Source organism: Oncorhynchus mykiss, chromosome 13 (assembly GCF_057628025.1).
Source record: "Oncorhynchus mykiss isolate SJ-2025 chromosome 13, ASM5762802v1, whole genome shotgun sequence".
NCBI lineage: Eukaryota > Metazoa > Chordata > Actinopteri > Salmoniformes > Salmonidae > Oncorhynchus > Oncorhynchus mykiss.
Window position 1 is genome coordinate 32,675,363 of NC_143034.1, and position 20,286 is coordinate 32,695,648.

General features: G+C 43.7%; 1 protein-coding gene across 2 annotated transcripts in view; it reads left to right on the forward strand.

The window, feature by feature from the left end:
* Positions 1 to 2,285: 2,285 nt before the first annotated feature.
* LOC110486019 (homeobox protein Meis1) overlaps positions 2,286 to 20,286 on the forward strand; it is a 39,776-nt gene continuing 21,775 nt past the window's right edge. The window contains exons 1-8 of one of the 2 annotated variants that reach the window (XM_036940673.2): positions 2,286 to 3,165; positions 4,592 to 4,812; positions 5,668 to 5,809; positions 6,027 to 6,077; positions 6,415 to 6,465; positions 7,029 to 7,175; positions 9,409 to 9,520; positions 13,894 to 14,045. In XM_036940673.2, the coding sequence (XP_036796568.1) occupies positions 3,154 to 3,165; positions 4,592 to 4,812; positions 5,668 to 5,809; positions 6,027 to 6,077; positions 6,415 to 6,465; positions 7,029 to 7,175; positions 9,409 to 9,520; positions 13,894 to 14,045 (888 nt within the window). In that variant the 5' untranslated portion in view covers positions 2,286 to 3,153. The remainder of the gene's footprint in view (positions 3,166 to 4,591; positions 4,813 to 5,667; positions 5,810 to 6,026; positions 6,078 to 6,414; positions 6,466 to 7,028; positions 7,176 to 9,408; positions 9,521 to 13,893; positions 14,046 to 20,286) is intronic. The other variant, XM_036940674.2, reaches the window with a different exon arrangement.

Below are 20,286 nucleotides of genomic sequence, written 5' to 3' on the forward strand. Positions count from 1 at the left end.
GAAATGATTTATACTTTTACTTTTGATACTTTAGTACATTTTTGCTTAAGTATATTTAAAACCAAATACTTTTAGACTTTTACTCAAGTAGTATATTACTGGGTGTCTTTCACTTTTACTTGAGCCATTTCCTATTAAAGGTATCTTTACTTTTACTCAAGTATGACAATTGGGTACTTTTTCCACCATTGCAATTCCATGTTGGCATAACTGTCTGTGGAACTCAGGTGTAACCCCTTTATTTTGCTATACGTTTTGTCTGCATAAAATACGTTTCTATAAATTGAAATGTATATTTTCCGTCTCAAAGTGGCTACAACAACTCTATAACAAACCTATTACAATAAATGCCACAACTCAACACACATCTTAGTTGAACTTGCACTTGCCTAAGACTAGATGGCGCAAATGGTCCAGTAAACGACCAAACAAACTGATACCCAAACAGCATCAGTGAAAAACAGTGAGAACTTGTTAACCCATCTTTTGGTCGCAGAATATATTTCATGGTAGGTTATGCATGCCTAAATCAGCTAGACCTGTGATGTAACAGATTGCTTCATTTGATATTAACATGTTCTATAACATTATTAAGAATGGAGTAATTGAATAAGGGGAAGATACCAGTTCCTGTTAAATATTTCTTCCCGTACTTACTTTCAGCTGTGAAAGGCTATTTCATAAGCTACGTTTGCGTTTTCTGTGAAATGTAAGTTAATTTTGGTCTGTGTGTAAAAACATTTGAATGGTTTTCAAAAGAAAATCTGGTCACTCAACAGAAAATGTGAGTTTGTTCAACAAACATTTGATGAGCTATTCAGAGAGATAGATTCTTAAACAAACGGTCAAATGCGGGCTACTGTAAATGATGTGAACTTACAGTGTCTACAGCTATGTTTTTTTCTTGACCACAATACAAATGTGGGTCTTCCAAATGAGCTAATTCACGTTTTGGTTAGCCTAGACATGAAATTATTACATACATATATTTTATTGAACCGTTATTTAACTAGACATGAATAACCCTGCCGATTGTGGTCTGAGTAAATCTTATATCAAAACATGTTAGGAGTGTTAATAAAGGCTGTAAAAGTAGCCTACAGACACAGATAAACGTTAATTACCTTTCTTACACTTTTGGTTTAGGCTCCTTCAAGTCCTTCCATAACTTCCAGAGTTTAGTCTAAGATTGGCAGAAAAATACATGAATAATAGTACCTTCAAGAAATATATGTCATTATAAGGACATAATTGGATAGCTTCTTCATGCAACCAATTACAGAATAAATCAAAAGTTTGGTTTCAAAGCGGTTTTGCCTGCCTGCACGTCCTGCAGCTATGCTTCACTTCATCAAATATATTTTATAATCTGAAAATAGCTTTTAATATCCTACCGCCGAGGTATCTAATTAATTTAAAATGAATGAGATATGTTCTTAACCTCACATATTCCAAGTATTTAAGAGGTTGATAAGATTCCATCTACTCATAGGTAAATCCTCGAGAGAGATAAGGCCAAATTAATTTTCTATGGACAAGGTAGCCACTCTCTCTGGGTAAAGCTACCGTATTTTGAAGGCAACCACCGACCAGCCTCCCAGTTTGAATCTTGGCAAGGCTATGCGTCTTTGGATAACACGTTGGACAAACTCTATACGGCTTTCATGCCATATTTAAATCACTGCTCCTCCAATCTTCATTTAAAGTTGACCCGATAACATTAATACTCTGTTGGTTCCCTACTCAAACGTCAAAGGGTTTACAGACTACAACGTACAGTGAATAAAGACTTTCTTAATTTTATGCACGGTCGGCGAGGGAACTTTAGTTATTGAACTTGATAGGCTGTAGTTCAGTGACTGTCTTTTGACACTTACAAGTACAGTCATCTATTTGCAAGCTCTCATTACACAATGCTGTCCATGTCTCCAAAGCACCAAACCATCAATGTTTGTATTGGAGAACAGAGGCCTGTAGCTTGATGTACGCTTAATTGCGCCCATTCTCTTCCCACTTCTACTGTCATATTGGACAGAAGGTCTGTCAATCAATTATGCGAAGTTGTTTCAAATTCTGACACACAACCTCCAATAAAATAAATGTTTTAGAGTGCTATTATAAACCTGAGAAAAAAATAAGTGAATAGCTTATTTGTTAGACTACTTTTATTTTTTGGGGAAAATGGACAGCTGTTTCTATTCATGGTCAGTTATTTGCTTATTTATAGCCTATCTTTTGTTAATATTTATATGTATTATTTAAATAACCTAAGGAGTGCTCGTTATTGCCACAGCAAAACTTCCAGTTGAGCACCAGATAATGCAACCCCTATCTGCGATTGAATATCTGCGATTGAATATCTGCTATTTTTACAGTTATCAAACGCCCCCACCTGGTTCTCCACTTGATGTGGCCCATTCCAATACGTGACCAGTTATGGCCACCACTACTTCCGGGTTTGCACAAATTGGTCAAAGCTACCCTCTCTGCGTTATGCGCCCTGCAACAACACACACACACGCGCGCGCATTTGGAGACCCAAGCACGGCATTCGCACTGCACATCGGGATCCACCAACACACCCACGGACAGTCGACGGCTCCTTTAAGAAAAACTAAGTAAGAAAATATCACCCCTCCTTCTTCAGATCTCCACTTGGATGGTATTGCATCAAAGAAAACCTTCACTGGAGTTGCAAGTGATCGAGGACACGATGGGGACTGTTTTTGAACATCTTTACATGAATATCTGAAGAATTCCAAGTGAGGGAAGAGCGCGACGAGTCATCATTAATTAAGCAACTTGACAACCTCGATATTGATTGACAGCTTGCTTGTTGAGCGAGACTAGAGTATCAATGTTTTTTTTCTTTTTCTGTAAGGGGCATTTTACACCAGTCTCAAGCGTGAAGTCGTAGCCGAGTGTCGCTTGTCTATGAACGGTCTCCAGGAGAAAGAGAAGGAGCTCTGTACTGGATTGTGGTGTTTTTATCTACTGCTGGATTTATGCTGGCAGTCTAGCAACCATCCTCTCTGGAGAGACGAGCACAATATTCTTAATCTTGCATTTGGAGTTAGGTGTTTATTTTCCCTCAGCCCTGGCCTCGTAGAAGACGTTTAGAGTCCGATTGGAATCGGCGAGAGTGACAGGCCGATGGCGCAACGGGTGTGTATTGACAGAACTTTTAGCAATGGCAATAAAGCTACAATTGAGACGTGGCTTATTACTGTGCGCAATTCTCCATTTGTATGGCAAAACAAGCAGGCAGCTATGCAATAAGAGGTTGTTTCGGCCCTTTGGTAGAGCTATAAATTGTCAAATATACTTCTGCTACGTGCTGGCCTATACTATTCAGCATTTGAACGTGTGTGAGTAGAATAAACAATTGCATTTTCATATTGTCTAAAGAGCTATAGACTGCAGACTGCAAACTTCATCACATAATTCATTTGTACTATTATGACATGTGTTTTGATATTCTGCATTTCATAAACGCAGCATCCGTCTTTGGGGGGGCCAGTGTTTAATGTTTAATGTTGGAGGGGGGGGGGGGGGCAATGTTTAATGTTGGGGGGGGGGGGGGGGGGGGGGGGGGGCAGTGTTCAATTTAAAAGATTACAAAAACATTATGTAGGTTTGGTAACAAGAACATGGACGACAATTCACAAATGTTTTGTGTGTATGCAATTTCAGTCTTTACAGATATGCGAATTATGTAAAGAATGTTCGCTTTGTGTTTAGTTTGTTGATATCTGTATTTTTCAACATTTCATAATATTTATACATTCTTATCTGATATATGACATACAAATAAATCAATTCAACATTTAGGATAACAAATATTTGATTACTTCAAAACGTTCTCGAAATATACTCGAAATAGTTTAGATAGGCCACGTATAAGCCATGCATGAACAATTAGCCTATCTAAAAATGCATCTGTCATTTTAAACGTTTCTTTAAGCTATTAGTTTTGTCAAGATAAGCAGAACAATATTTGATTTCTTTATCAGCAAGAATACAGACTGAAAAGTGTAGACATTTGTGATATTGTTTTGTCTAAGCAAGACCCTGTAGTTCTAATTGCCTGAAAGAATTACGCATACCAAAACCGTTTGAAAGTTGTAGACACATAAAAGTGAACTTCTTTTTCACAACGTTTTAACATGTTAATGATTCAACACTAACCCACAAACAATAAACATTTTCCATTGATATTTAATTAGACGATCAACATAGGCTTTTATTGCCACTAATATTATTCCTACCACTAAACATACGATAGGCTACTATTAGCATCATGTACCTAACACATTAGCACTTATTTTATATACTAATTTAGTAGGCCTAGACTTAATTGCTATAATTAGTATAGACTGCCAACAACATAATTTAAGCTATTTTACAATTTTTGTTAATAGATTTTTCTTGTTATTAGTCTTTATAATTCGTTTTTATTGTCAGTATTATTACATTATTACATTTAGTTTAGCTATTATCAACACAGGCCTTCATTCAAAATCAGGAGAGGTAGCACAACAGTGTCATTGGTTATTCTTTTAGAATATTCTCTATCTTTCACTTTTGACAGTATGAAGACCTTCCCCACTATGGAATGGACGGAGTAGGGCTGCCCTCGACTATGTACGGGGACCCTCATGCAGCGCGCTCCATGCAGGCGGTTCACCTGAACCACGGGCCCCAGTTCCACTCGCACCAGTACCCGCACTCAACACACGCCAGTGCCATACCGCCCAGTATGGGCTCCTCAGTCAACGACGCAATAAAAAGAGACAAAGATGCCATTTACGGGTACGTTTATTTTACTGCCAACATAAAGTGTATAACCATTGGGGATATCAAGCACCACAAATGTGAGCGATGGAAGTTTAAGAGAGAGGGAGGCTTTGAGAAATTCTCGCTAATTATAACCTCTTCTGTGTTCGGTCATTACGCATGGTGCTATATAGGCTTGTTAAAACGTATATCTGCTTTGAAATGTTAAATTATGACATTGTCCCCTGAGTTTTCGAAAAAGATGCATAGGCTATGTTTGCATTTGGCTTTCAGTCTAACTATTATGTTATTTTGCATTCACAAAATTAACGATTTCGATGTATCCTATTTTTTAGCAGGAGTCAGTGGTCGAGATAGATAACCTAACTCCCTAAGTGTTTCTAAATCCAACTCTCAGAATTAAAAAGTTGTACATCAAACACATTCTCAAACTACCGTGCCTATACTTAAAAAAATGTATAGGCAGCGTTGTTTATATGTGTGTGCCATAATATAGGCCTATTTTCAGGCCAAGTTTAATAGTCTTAAACTCTATTGAAAAGTATTTTTTTTGCCTGAGCTAATCTCACTGAAGAATGTGGCGTTATTTCGTTGTCCTAATATGTTGAATCGTGTTCTAAATAAGGCACTCGAGAGCTGAGGATGCCATACAGTATTTCACGCAGTAAGACTAGGCCTACTTTTATGCAATTATTGTGCTGATACATTTCTGAATGTTTTATTGGTGCAATATTTATTCAATTTACAACTGAAGACAGTAGGCAATGTGAGTGAAAGCCGATGTTACCTACTTTCTTAGTTTGGGCCTATACCGACTCGCAAACTTTCCAAGGCGGCGTACAGTGTTAATGTCCTCTCTCTTCCTTTTAGGCACCCTCTTTTCCCACTTCTAGCTCTGATTTTTGAAAAATGTGAATTAGCAACTTGCACGCCGAGAGAAACTGGGGTCGCTGGAGGCGACGTGTGTTCCTCCGAGTCTTTTAATGAGGATATAGCAGTATTTTCAAAACAGGTTGGACATATATATATTTACTTGTTTTGGTTGAAGTTCAAATTAGTTAAAATTAGTATATTCTAGGGTAGATAACAGTTGTGCATATATAGATGTTTTGTCATTCTGCATTGTGGAAACTTTGTAAGCGACAAACTGTCCTATGCATGTGAACACCATAGTTATGAATGATGTATGACACTCAGTGAACAGTGAACTGCTAACACTTTTGTTTCAGATTCGATCGGAGAAGCCTATATTTTCATCAAATCCAGAAATTGATAACTTGGTAAGAACTCACTTGCTTTAGGCCCTTCACAGAAACAGTATCAAACCTATGAATACATTCACGAATTGTTTACAGTAGCCAACACTTTAGTGTGAATTGGACTTCATCACAGTCCTTGTTATTAATGGTGTCATAGCAGATACACGCTCGTGTAATCGTAATCTGTCAAAACGATTTTCTTGTCATGAAGTTTGTTTGCGTTTTATGCTAATTATTTTAATCCTAATGATCTCTCTCTCTCACACACACACACACACACACACACACGTAATGATAATAATAATGTAACGCTCCAAAATGTGAATAAAATGTTTTAATGCAAACGTTTTCCTTCTAGATGATACAAGCAATTCAAGTATTACGGTTTCATCTGCTCGAGCTGGAGAAGGTATATTTACTCATACCCATCTCATGCACGGTATATTTTATCACCATCGATTGCGACGATGCATATCATTAGGCTATAACTCCGTAGTAGAGGTGCAATAGTGGTGGTAGTATATTTGGTTGCCCAAGTAAATGTTCATGTTCCCTGAGTTGATAATGTTGTCATTGATGGATGCGCTTGCAGAATATTAGGCGAGGGCGTTTATATAATAGTCGCCATATTGCTCATGTTAGGCCTGTATTGCAACTTTCAGTAGTGAGGAGAAGAAGTTGCTAAAGTAGCCTACAGTTCTCGCTCAATTATATACAAAAAATAAGACAAATAAAATAATCATTCGTTTTTCTACAAGTAATGTAAAATGCTTGTGATGTAATGTAGTTCTGCTATTTTTGAAGCCAATGTGCTTGAATAGTATCTTAGGCCTGTCACAAGGCCAGGGATAGGCTATTCTTTATAATTACCATTCATTGCCACCATCTACATTTTATTTTTTTAGGGCTTTCCCATATGGTATAGTGCTCACTCAGTTTTCATACATGTTTGGTTGTCCTCTGTGTTTGCAGGTACACGAGTTATGCGATAATTTCTGTCATCGATACATCAGCTGCTTGAAAGGAAAAATGCCCATTGATTTGGTCATAGACGACAGGGACGGTGGAAATAAATCTGACAGTGAAGATTTTACAAGATCGTCTGGGCCTCTTGATCAGGTAAGCTCTTGTCTATTACGTGCGTATTAATACGTGTCGTCTATTAAGTGCATTTGAATTGTAGGCCTATACAGAGAACATGTCGCACGCGTTTTATGCTGTCCAGATCGTTTAATCAAAATGGATAGGCCAATGGAAAACATATCATTTAGGAAATTGTTGGCCTCCTCTTAGTGATATAGATTAGTAAGCGACTTTAAAATAAATCAAATATCAAATGTAGGCCTAACATTTGACAAAATGACCACGAGAACAAAGTTTCTATTCCATTTCATTTCAAAGCATAATAAATTGTTTCATCTTTTTTCGGACATGAACATTAATATGTTTTGGAAAAAACGTGTTTGAAGTAAGGATCCCAGAAAACAGTTGCTTGGCTTATATTATATAACTTCTTGAATAAGCTTCGGGGGACTGTGGGAAACATTTGAATTGTTATTATGCAATTTTATGGTGTTTTTATGTGTTAATTATGTTCATTGTGCTGCATGTGCTTGAAAAAAGATGCCATTGATCAAAAAAGGGACAAGAGGTGAAGAGTCAAGTCTGCTCCTTTTTCGTGTGAATGCAACCAAGCCAGTTTTCAAGTCACGTTGCACCCACTCTTTGAGCAAGGCTTTAAGAATATGGAATCCCTTCCTCCGAGTGCCATGTCAGCCACACAGCAACTTGTTAACCATTTCACCCTTTCATTTACCAAAGCAACGAGCATAAACTCAGGCTTCCCTAGCCTATGTCAGCCTGTTGTTGAGATGCTCTGAGTGTCCCATTCACTGTACTACAGGGTTCCAAGCTCTGTATTATAAAATGATCCTCTATCCAAGTCTATGCTGTATTCTAGTGTGAATCACACTACTATATATCCACTAATGAACACGTATCCCCTTCAGTCCTCTCATTTCCATCAGATAGGGAGACTTCCATCCAGTAGTACTTCTGTCACATCCGCTGATTTGCACTTTGACGGTCATCTTTGACGGTGTGCTGCCACCTGCCAGAGTGTTTTTATGATCGATCAAACACCGCGATCAATGATGAGCGCAGGTCCCCTGAGTCTTATAAGCACTCTTGACTTATGCTTTTGATTTAACAAATTGTGTGGCTCAGTTGGTAAGAGTGTGGCGCTAGCAAAGCCTGTCGTCGGCTCGATTCCCGCTGGGGTTACATATACTAACATGCAAGTCGCTTTGGATAAAAGTGTCTGCTAAATGGCATATGTTATGAAGCAGCACACTCAAGTGTAGCCCCTGGATGTGGAGGTCAACCCAATAACCCGTCCCACCAGCCTTTACTCTCCCACCCATAAGTCCATACATGGTACAGCACCCGCCCGACACCCACCCTACCTTACAGGCACTTTGTCCCCTCACCTCTAGCCCAATAGTGTACCCTTTTCACACTTAATCCCACACTTAGTTTCTCTTCTCAAGTGGGGCTGCATAGGGAGTACCTAACACTGATTATGGGTGAATAGTGGGAGGTGGCTGGCGGTGTGGGTGTGTGAATATGCATGTGTGTGTGTTCGTGTACATGTGTGTGTGTGTGTCTCGGTACTTGCCACCCTCGGTCTCTCAGGAGCGGTTCCATTCTGACTGAACCAATCTCTTCAGTCCTGTACTCACTCCCTCTCTTCTATCCCCCTGGCTCGTTTCGTTGGGAGCCCCTCTTGTTGGAGTTGGCCATTGCTGCTTTAACCATTTGTGTTCTAAGCATATGTTCTAGATTACCACAGCCTGACGGCATTCTCTTGGTATGCAGCGTAATACATGATATATATTTATCATTTTTTTCCTTCCCAAAGAGGACTTATTATTATCCATTTGCTGGTCAAAAACAATTATGAGTAATAAGGGTTTGCATTCTGACCTGGAGTTAGCATTGAGTTGGCCACGATGCGCCGCCAACTGAGGGGAGTAGCTAGCCAGGGCTGTTTACAGGGCTGTTTACTACAGGCGGCTACAGTGTTTCTCCTTTTCCCTCCACATGATATGTACTGCATACAATGTGGATATGATATGTAAGGAAACTAAGAATGCGGCTTTCGTGCCGACGTACCTAGGGTCTCCATCCACATCTCTTTGAATCAGTCGGCCGTGGATTACTCTTTATGACTAACTCCTGTTAAAGCCCTTGGTTTCTACATGGCGCATAGACAATTGACGCGCTCTCTGTGGTAAATCGTATTCATACGGTAGTTTCTTGGCTGATTGTTGGTGTCATGTCATCCAATCAGATCTCGTGGAGCAGAGACCACGATGACACGGCATCAGTTCGCTCGGCGGGGACGCCCGGGCCCTCCAGTGGGGGACACACGTCACACAGTGGGGACAACAACAGTGAAGAAGGTAAGGACTCACTGATAGGTAAGATAACAGGATAGGTGTCCATCACTATTGCTTTTGTCTTTCAAGTATACTTTCATATCAGTGGGAGGAACGAGGAAGCTATTTTAGAGTTCTGGGACAGATCAGATTCACCTACAGGTAGAAATACTAGAAAGGTGTCCACCATTATCGTGTTGGCCTATCAAGTACTTTCCGGTTAGCGAGACAGTGTTGGGACGGATCCGATGTCAAGCCAATGAGTGAGTGTCACGTGTTGTCGAGTTTGGATTGGATGTAATGTTGAACAGAAAGAGAGACAGCACAGAGAAAGAGAGAGTGAGTGATGAGGGTTGACAGAAAAATGTGAGTGCTGAGCTCAGCCTGGGACTGGATCTGGAAGAAAGGGCGCATTATGTTCTTGTCGACTGAGCGACGATTTATATACCAGCCTCTGCGCCTCTTTTATTTGGACATGGGGAAAGAGTAATAACAGAGAGCAACACACACGCACACACGTACACACGCACGCACGCACGCACGCACGCACGCACACACACACACACACACACACACACACACACACACACACACACACAAAATGCTAGGCTAGCTCCTAATGGTTGAGGTAGAGAAGAAGACTTAAAGGGACTCTCTCTCCTCTGCTATTGGCCGTCTTTATGAGCAGGGCTCTGGGTTTGTGGACTCCCACCACACTGTCCAAATAGTTTCAGTCAGATGTGTATCACCTATTACCAGGGCCATTTGCAAAGTGCTGTTTGTGTGCCAAGTGCAACAAGCGTTCAGGGGTTTTGTTATCTCCCGAATACATTTTCAGTTTAGCACCGCCACGGGTGGACTGCTTTGGGGACATCTGTGTGTTTTAACTCCCAAACACAAATACAGTCACACAGCCAGAACACAAGACCCAGAACACAAGGCCCAGAATACAAGGCCCAGAACACAAGGCCCAGAACACAAACACCCCTAATGCCCTTTTTATTCCCCATTTGGATGGTTGGGGAATTGTGGCTCCATCAAGGGTAGTATTTGACGGAAACGTATTGTTTGAGCTTCTATTGGAAAGTGGATTCTTGGTTGATCCCTATTATGGTATGTCGTCCAGTGATAACCTAACACTGGTTCCTTGCATCTCGTAGATAGTCCTAGAGGACCAGAGAAGCTACCACTGGATAGTCATGGTTTTCTGACTTTTCAGGAAAAACCTGATTACATACCTGAGGAGAGATTTGTTATCTCCCACTTTAACTGAAAGAAAAACCTCTCACCTGTAGGGAGGGGAGGTGTCATTGCCGGGGCAAAGAGGAGGAAGAAAGAAAACAAAGGGAAAGCTGGTAAATAATGTCCCAAAGAAGGCAAACTGTTTCAACGACTTAGTTCATCGCTATGGAGATGTCTGCGGTTTGGTCAAACATTTAGCTTCGGTTCATTTGAGCTTGCAGGTAGCCAATAGAGAAAGTCCATCCAAGACAAGTAGTCAATTCATCTCAATCTTTTCTTTGTGCATTGTCCGTGTTTTGTTGTTTATGGTTGCTTGAAGTTATCACAAGCCTGGCCTGAGCAGCGAGGCCGTTCTTCACAGACCCTTGGATTGGCCAATGGTCAATGGACAATGGTCACATGGCTACCTTGCTCCTATAGGGAAGTGCGTCTTGCAAGAAAGGACCAATGGCGGAAGCCTGGTGCAAAATAAAAGGTCCTCTCTCCTCCCAGGCCCCTTGCACCAGACCATGGCCAATAACATGTTGTGCAAGCACTTCTGAAAGCTCAGCAGCCGCTGCGAGCGCCGAGCTTCGGCAGCTTGACTTACAATGTTTGCGTGAAAAGTGCAAGTGGATTTTTGTGCCCCTTAACCTTGACGCTGGAAGAGAAAGGAGCAAGCAGCGATATTGAACGGTAGAAGGAGAAAAAAAGTCTGGGAATGGAATGAGGGCAAAGGGAATAAAAGAAAGAAGAGGGAGAGAGAGAGGGAAAGAGAGCGAGGGAAAGAGAGCGAGGGTGAGCAATGAATCCTTTGGTTTGGCGTGTGCATGGTCAAGGCTGCATAACCACAGCTGAGCTGACTTCATGTTCAGAGTTTTTTTTCTTCCAGGGGCAACACATTCCTTTGTATGGCCTCACTCCTCCACTGGATGCCAAACAGGAAAGCAAAGCGTAGCGTTGACTTCCCTTTGCCACTACCACTTTCTCCGGACCTCCCCAAGCCACTGCATCGCTTTGGTCCTTCCTTCGTCTTTTAACACAACCCCCCCACCCCTTCACAGTCACACACAGCTGGATGTAGAGGAGGAGGAGGATTTGACATGTGCAGCTCTAGTCACTGTAGAGCGCGTATCCCCCGTCTCCGTCTCCACCCGCTACCCAAGTTTTCGCTGTGAAGCTCGGAGCTGTCACAAACCATTAGCAGGTTGGGCCCAAAGTCACCCCAGCGGCGGCATATCTCTCCTCGTGGCGTTTGGGCTCGAGAACGCTGCCGCAACGCGGCGCAGTGCGGTGTGTAAATCAGCCTGAGGGAGTCCGCCGTCGTCCCCCTAATGAGGCCGAGAGCTTGTTTATGGACTTCAGCATAATTTTTATGATTATTTCCACCTTCTCAGACTCTTGTCGGTCCCAGTAGAATCTCACCTCTGTTTTGGCGGTGAAGGTAATGGCAGGAGAAGCCTAAGCGAAGTCAACCTCCCAGCTAGTGAAGTCACCACTGGTATTATACTCATGTGGTCGGTAGTTGCTGCCATATGCCTGCTCTGCTCGGCTTTAACTGACTGTCTCTAACCTTGCCTGTTGCTGTTAAAAGGGGGGGGGGGGAATTAAATAAAATTAACCTCATTACATGGCACTTGACAAGAATACTGCGTACGACATGATTTGTAATTGCATTTGGGTGGAGAGGTTAGCAGTTAGTGGGGGCTTTGCTAAAGATGAAATGGACTTAATGTTGGATCGAAGGAAGCCTGGTCCCAGATATGTTGTGCTGTCTTGCCAACTCCTAAGATAGAGTTGGCAAGACAGTACAGCGTGATCCAGGGCCAGGCTACCTTCAATCCAGCATTTCATCCAGTTCGTCTTTAGCAAAGCCCTCGGCGTGCCCCAAACAATGACCATAGGAGTTGGCAAGGCAGCACAAACCGATCTGAGACCAGGCGAGATCGAAGGAGCATTCACTTCCAATGAGACATCTTGGATTGTGAACCCAGGGCCAGCAGTGTAGCTCCCTCGGCCAGATGGGAGCTAAGTAAACATAAGAGGCGGACTTTAGAGGAAAAAACAGCGAGAGGAACAAACTGGGTATTAAATCATTGGCTGGTTTTGGACTGCGGGTGCATCCCAAATGGCACCCTATTCCTTACAGAGTTCAGCACTATGGACCCTGGTCAAAAAGTAGTGCACTATGTAGGGAATAGGGTGCCGTTTGGGACGCACTCGAGGTCTGTGGTATCTTGGAGGTGTACTGTATGGATTTTGGGGGTGGATAGATGGTGCTCTGGGTGGGTCATATCAAATCCACAGTACAGTGAGTCAGAGAGTTCAACCCCACAGTACAGTGAGTCAGAGAGTTCAACCCCTGGCTTAAAAGCTTTCTGAGATGTATATTCATAAATCCTTATATATATATATTTGTTCTGGGGAGGTTTGGTGCATCACGTGTGCAGTACATGGGAGTGTTTTGTATGGAACATTGAAGACTCAACCTATTCGTTCAGACACTCTCTTCTGATAAATATGTGAAGGTTTCTTGGATGAAGATGTTGATGAGTCAATCGTTTGAAATGTGGAGAGAAATAGATTTTCCCCCCCAGATCCATCCATATTTCAACTTCAGAGCTTTCTCCTCGCATTCTGAAAGACTGTGTAGCAGTGACTCTATTACGGCATCCTGCAGTTTAATCCATATGTTCAGAGCTGTGATAAAACTGTGTAAAAAGGGTAGAATGTCCGTAGAAAACATGATCAGTTGCTGTCTTTTGCCCAAGATTGCTGCAGCAGAATTCTCTCCTTTTGGTTGAAAACATTTATCTTTTAATGCACTAACTCAACACATTCAGCTTAAGCAAGGCCAGGAAAGCACGATCGCTGGCTAATCATGCAAAATATAAAGTTTGTCATTCCACAACAAGCAAAATGAGCAGTTGACTATTGTCCAAGAGAAGATAGTCGGTAGCCAGGTTGTAGCAGAATGGTCCGTCCTTATTCCCTACACAACCTGGGGAAATTTGTTTAAAAAAATACAATTTATGAAGCTAAACTAGCAGTTGTTTTCTGTTTGCCCAAGAGGAGATAGTCGTTTGCCAGGTTGGAGCCGAAATGTCCCAAACCTCCCTCCTTAGCTCCCCAACGAAACCACTCACCCACACAAACTGTCGCCTTTGTTTGTACAGGTGACTGCATGGACAACGGGGTGGCCTCTCCCAGCACTGGGGACGACGACGACCCTGACAAGGAAAAGAGGGATCGTCACAACAAGAAGCGAGGCATCTTCCCTAAAGTGGCCACCAACATCATGAGGGCGTGGCTCTTCCAGCACTTAACGGTGAGTAGAGTGGTGGATCACCATTACACTTCTTAGAAACCAAGCAGGGAGACCTCAATACCGGCGGCCATTTTGAGCTCCAAGTCATGCCCTTTAGCCTCAGTTATACTTTACGGGTGTTTAGGGTTGTTGTGACAAGTCTGAAATGTAGCAATGAGGGAGGGATTTTTCCACTGCTGCCTAGCGGGTTTAGAAGGATTTGGCTGTTGAAATGACTTTTGAATTGACTCCACCGAAGTTGTCATGCGGGTGTGTGTACGTGTGTGTTTGTTTGACAAGGCATATCAAAGCTATAGTGAAAATTATTTTGTAGATAACTTCTCCCTAACTCTCCTGTCAGTCGCTACGAGTGAAGTGAGTTGTGATAAAATACTTTGGTTAACATTCACATCAAATCAAACTATATTTGTCACATGCGCCAAATACAACAAGACCTTACCGTGAAATGCTTACTTACAGGCCCTTAACCAACAGGGCAGTTCAAGAAGAGTCAAGAAAATATTTACCAAATAAACTAAAGTAAAAAATGGAATAAAAACATTTATAAAAAGTAACACAATAACATAACAATAACGAGGCTATATACATGGGGTACCAGTACCAAGTCAGTGTGCGGGGGTACAGGTTAGTTGAGGTAATTTGTACATGTAGGTAGGGGTGAAGTGACTATGCATAGATAATAAACAGTGAGTAGCAGCAGTGTACAAAACAAATGGGGGGGGGGGGGTCAATGTAATAGTCCAGTGGCCATTTGATTAATTGTTCAGTAGTCTTATGGCTTGAGGGTAGAAGCTGTACCCAGCAGTTGCCATACCAGGTAGTGATGCAACTGGCCAGGATGCTCTCAGCGGTACAGCTGTAGAACATTTTGAGGATCTGTGGACCCATGCCAAATCCCCTCTCCTGAGGGGGAAAAGGTTTTGTCATGCCCTCTTCACAACTGTCTTGGTGTGTTTGGACCATGATAGTTCGTTGGTGATGTGGACACCAAGGAACTTGAAACTCTCGACCCGCTCCACTACAGCCCTGTTGACGTTAATGGGGGCCTGTTCGGCTCGCCTTTTCCTGTAGTCCACGATCAGCTCCTTTGTCTTGCTCACATTGAGGGAGAGGCTGTTGTCCTGGCACCACACTGCCAGTTCTCTGACCTCCTCCCTATAGGCTGTCTCGTCATTGTCTGTGATCACTGTTGTGTCATCAGCAAACTTAATGATAGTGTTGGAGTGTTGGCCACGCAGGGAGTACAGGAGGGGACTAAGTACACACCCTTGAGGGGCCCCAGTGTTGAGGATCAGCGTGGCAGACGTGTTGTTGCCTACCCTTATCACCTGGGGGCGGCCCGTCAGGAAGTCCAGGATCGAGTTGCAGAGGGAGGTGTTTGGTCCCAGGGTCCTTTGCTTAGTGATAAGCTTTGTGGGCAATTATGGTGTTGAACGCTGAGCTGTAGTCAATGAACAGCATTCTCACATAGGTGTTCCTTTTGTCCAGGTGGGAAAGGGCAGTGTGGAGTGCAATTGAGATTGCATCATCTGTGGATCTGTTGGGGCAGTATGCGAATTGGAGTGGGTCCAGGGTATCCGGGAGGATGCTGTTGATGTGAGCCATGACCAGCCTTTCAAAGCACTTCATGGCTACCGACGTGAGTGAGAGCTAGAATGTAGTAGCAGTAAAAAGGGAGGCAATATTATCTGTGTCCATAGCCTCACGGAAAGGGAGACATATCTGACATACACAGACATATCTGATTTACAGCTTTGGCCAAAGTTAGCAAGCTAGTCAATTGGCCAGCAGGCACTGAGAGAGAAACACTGAGAGGATTTTGCTATGTAGGCATTTTCCCCCCTTTTTCTGTCCAGGCTCCATACAAGGAGAGGCTAAATCGGGATGTCTCGATGGGGGTCAAGGTGGCTGCCAGGACCTACCACTGAACCTGGGTGGCTGCAGCCTGCAGCAGATGGGATATGGGAGAGTGGGAGGAGAGATAACCCAGGTAGAGAGAGGGGGGGGGAAAGAGAGGTAGGGAGAGAGGGTTGACCATAGACATTCCCAGGTTCTCTGGAGAGTAAAATGTTTGTGTGTGTGTGTGTTTGTGTGCATGGTCAGTTAAGTGGGATTTAGAACTATGAGCACAGTGTCTTCCATTTCCACCGTATCGATTCTCAACGACTTGGTAAAGGTTCATGCATGTGGTCTAGCAAACTGGCTGCGGATGTGTGTGTGCGTGTGTGTGTGTGTGTGTGTGTGTGTGTGTGTGTGTGTGTGTGTGTGTGTGTTTGTGTGTGTGTGTGTGTGTGTTTGTGTGTGTGTGTGTGTATGTGTGTGTGCGTGTGTGTGTGTGTGTGTGTGTGTGTGTGTGTGTGTGTGTGTGTGTTTGTGTGTGTGTGTGTGTGTGTTTGTGTGTGTGTGTGTGTGTGTGTGTGTGTGTATGTGTGTGTGCGTGTGTGTGTGTGTGTGTACCAGGAATCCTGGTGAGAAATGGGGCAGCACTCTTGCCCCTCCAGCAGGGAACCACAGGCCTTTTCTTCCTTTCACACCCCTATCTCCTCCACTCCCTCTCTTTACCCACTCACACAAATGGTATTTTTCCTTTTAATTTATCAAGAAATTAGTGGTAAACGAAAGCCGTTGCCCCGAAAAGCCCAAAGGAGACCCTGACTGCGTCCCAAATGGCACCCCATTCCCTATACAGTGCGCTACCTATAACCAGGGCCCATCGAGCTCTGATCAAAAGTCGTGCACTATGTAGGGAATATGGTGCCATTTAGGAAACAGCCCCCTCTGCTTTTTTTCTGCACACGGGGCTCCCCAAAGAAAAGGTAATTATGTGATAGGGTAATGGGACGAAACCCAGGCGTTCAGATTGTTGCCATGCCCACTACATTGTGGGAGGATCCACTGGGATTTGGCGTGTCGTTACCACGGTGAGGGGGATCTGAGGCGGGGTGAGGAGTGAGGGAGGGGTTAGCAAGTTCCCTCATTTTTTATTAATATTATTATTATTTTTTTTCATTTGAGATTTAAAAAATTTCTCTTAGTTGTGAACAGAATATTTAAGCCTGCGAGAGAGAGGGGAGCCACAGCTTGTAAAAGAGAAACCACCGCAGAACGTGCTGTTTTCTTCACATGTTTTTGCTTCTCTTTTTACAAAGTGTTTCATGTAAAAAGCAAAAACCAAGTGGAAGGCATAATCCCTGTTAATGCAATTAGAGGCTAATTTGCCACCCTCTTGCTCACAGATGTGCTGTAATAATAACGCGTGCTCCAACCCTGAAAGCACATTCTACCCAAACCTGAGCAGAAACGGGTGGGAAAGAAGTTGTACTGGGTCGCTAAGCGTACGGTAACTTTGTTAATTGAAGTTGGGTTTGAATAAATGTCAAGTTACCTGTAATTAAAAAACACCCACATCTGTGAGTTATGGAATGCTCTGGTTACACAGAGGTGAAGAGAACATCTGAAGTGGGGTGGAGATGGCCTAATTCCCGAACCTTAGAGTTCGTAACCCATGCAATGCAGAAACATTTTCTATCCTGCTTTCCTGAAAAAAAGGAATGCCCTCCTAAGCAGAAAAAAGTGGAGTCTGGCTAGCGTTTCACAGGAAGCCCCTGGAATGACCTCATCCTCTCTCGCCCCGGGATCGTCAAAGGTCAAAGTTCGACAGGTCATTTGAACCCATTCGTCATTGGTTGTTTATTGCCAGAGCCCCCTTGGATGTTGACGTGCCAATCACCCATGGCAAACTATGGTGTGCCACACAGCAGCCTATATATACGCTGGCTGGGAATCCCTGTCCCATGCCAACGGCAGCCAGCCATACCCATCCCCGTTCCCCCTCCCCCCGTCTACACAGAGGCTCATTTATAATGCGGTCTTGCCCTGATGTCATTAGATCTGGGACATGAAATTATACAAATTAAATATTGACTATAGCCTGACTGGTCTCTCCTGCCCCCCCCCCCCCCCCCCCAACCCCAAACCACCCCGACTAGCACCACTCATGTACGTGTGACGAATCCATCTATCCATATTCATATTTGTAAATTCAATTTAGTCCCGGGACCTACGGTTCCTGATTATACCTTAATTCTATCCAAGCAAGCACTCAGAATCGTTGGCGCCACCCAATTAAAGAATAAAGAACATTACACATGGTGTATAATCACGTCTTGGCTTCTCAGACTAAAAATATGACCCTCCCTTTTTAGCTGAATGCGCCTCTTTGTTGGGGTAGTTGAAGTTCTTCTTGCCACTGTTTTTAAACCTTTCTTTTAGATCATTTTTGTTCTCGATGCCCATTTGAGTTATTTGAGTTATTTGAGTTATTTGAGTTCCAGGGAAATATTTGGAAGTAATGAGAAGACGATTATTGGAGTCAGTGGCAATCAAATTCCCTACATAGTGCACTACTAGCCTATATGGCTTTGGTCAAAAGTAGTGCACTATGTAGGGAATAGGGTACCATTTGAGACACATACAAAGAAGGGAGGAGCAGAAAGATGGGGCAGCCAAACAGGGTATTTTTAGGAGACCTGTGGGGCATCTGAGTTCATTTATCCAATGCTGGCGCCCCATTGTGTCAGGGGACGGTCTTCGCTCTTTCTCTGGGTCCCTCACCCTGCAGTGAAAACATCATCCATTACCTTTTTGACAGGCCCCCAGGGACCTCCAGTGGCTTGGGACTCAGCGCCCAGCGGGGGTCGCCTTTATTGACCTCCCCAGAAATCCAGCATGTGGTCACATACATCACTGGCTGGGGCCTTTTTCTCTGACAAGGTAAATGGACAGTGTTTAGTCCCGGAAAGGATAATGAAGTGAGGAGAAGAGGGCCAATGGACCGAGGACGTTGGAGGAGATTGGCAGATGGCAGTACACAGTGAACAGGGGGAAGCTTTAGTTTGATTGGGGGTGCACTAGAGACGAGTTCAGCAGTTAAACCTGACTCGTTGGTGTTGCTCCGCAATTGATGTTTTGTCTTGATTGCTTTCCCCTACAGCAGCTGGACACACATTGGATATATTTTTTGGGGGGAGTGTCCCTCTCCTTACCCATCTTTATTTTGCCCTTGCCAAAATGCCGCAAATGGCAAAATGCTAACAAATCTGAGTTTGTTAAGATTTTGAATTTTTTGTGAAGTTTAGAATTTGGCCTGACTGTAGTTCAATTACACCCCGTCTAAAGCTAGTGCTCTCTCTCGGGATGTAGTGTTAAATAAAGATGGGTGAACTCTGCAGACCGAGATGATGGTTCATATACAGTACGTTTACCCTCCCCTATTTTCGCCGCTCCTCTCACCTCACACCTCTCGCCCCCGTCCTACTCAGCTGTGTCCGGTTGTGGGCGCGCTGGGCCGACCGCCCCTTGGTTAGCGGCTCCTCACTCCAAATGAGGAGTAATTACAACCTCCTAACAGGTTTACTGGTCCAGTAAACAACATAATCACCCTCCCAAAACGTCCCCTGAATTGGCCCGGGCTGATCGTTCAGTCGTGAACTCAAAGAGCTCGCAGCTCAAACCCCCATTTGCTCACAGCAACCCTTCCCTCCACACAGCAGGTGTGGAACAGAGTGGCAAGCCCCCTTGCCTACCCTCTTTTACCCCATAGCCGTGAAATGCCACGTATTCTGTTACTGCCGTTTACTAATGAGATTGGTCAGTAGTAGGTACTCCCACTCATTAGAGGCCCTTGTTTGGGGGGGGGATGGGGTTGGTTGACGTGCTCCATTGCTGGGGCTAGCAGCAGAGGAATGTAGCCTGGGGCTTTGGGCCCTGTTTAAGGCCTACATTGGCCTGCCTGCCTGGCTGGATGAATGGCTGCTAGGTGGGAGACTGGTACAGCTGGCCTGTCACCACCTAGGCTGCCTCACAACCCACAGCCCAGCGGCAGCCACTTAGTGGTCGACACCAGGCAAGTCAGGGCCCACTATGTGAGTTGTGGTGTAGTGTGTTGCAGAAGGGTGGAAGAGTGTATGATGTGTTTGTGTGTGTGTGTGCGTATATGTGTACATTATGCCCACGTGTGTATGTGTGAGTGCGTGCGGGCATGCGTGCATTCTCGCACATGTGCATGTGTGTGTTTACAAACCCCTCTGACCAACACCCCTCCAACACTGACTCTCTCGCCAGTTTGACAGTAGAGGCCCCCTTTCCATTTGATGTGTTTAGACCTGCCTGCTAGGATCGGCCTGGTTGACGACGCTTCCCTCTGTTGCTGTTAATGTGGTGCTGAAAGGCATGGTGACGA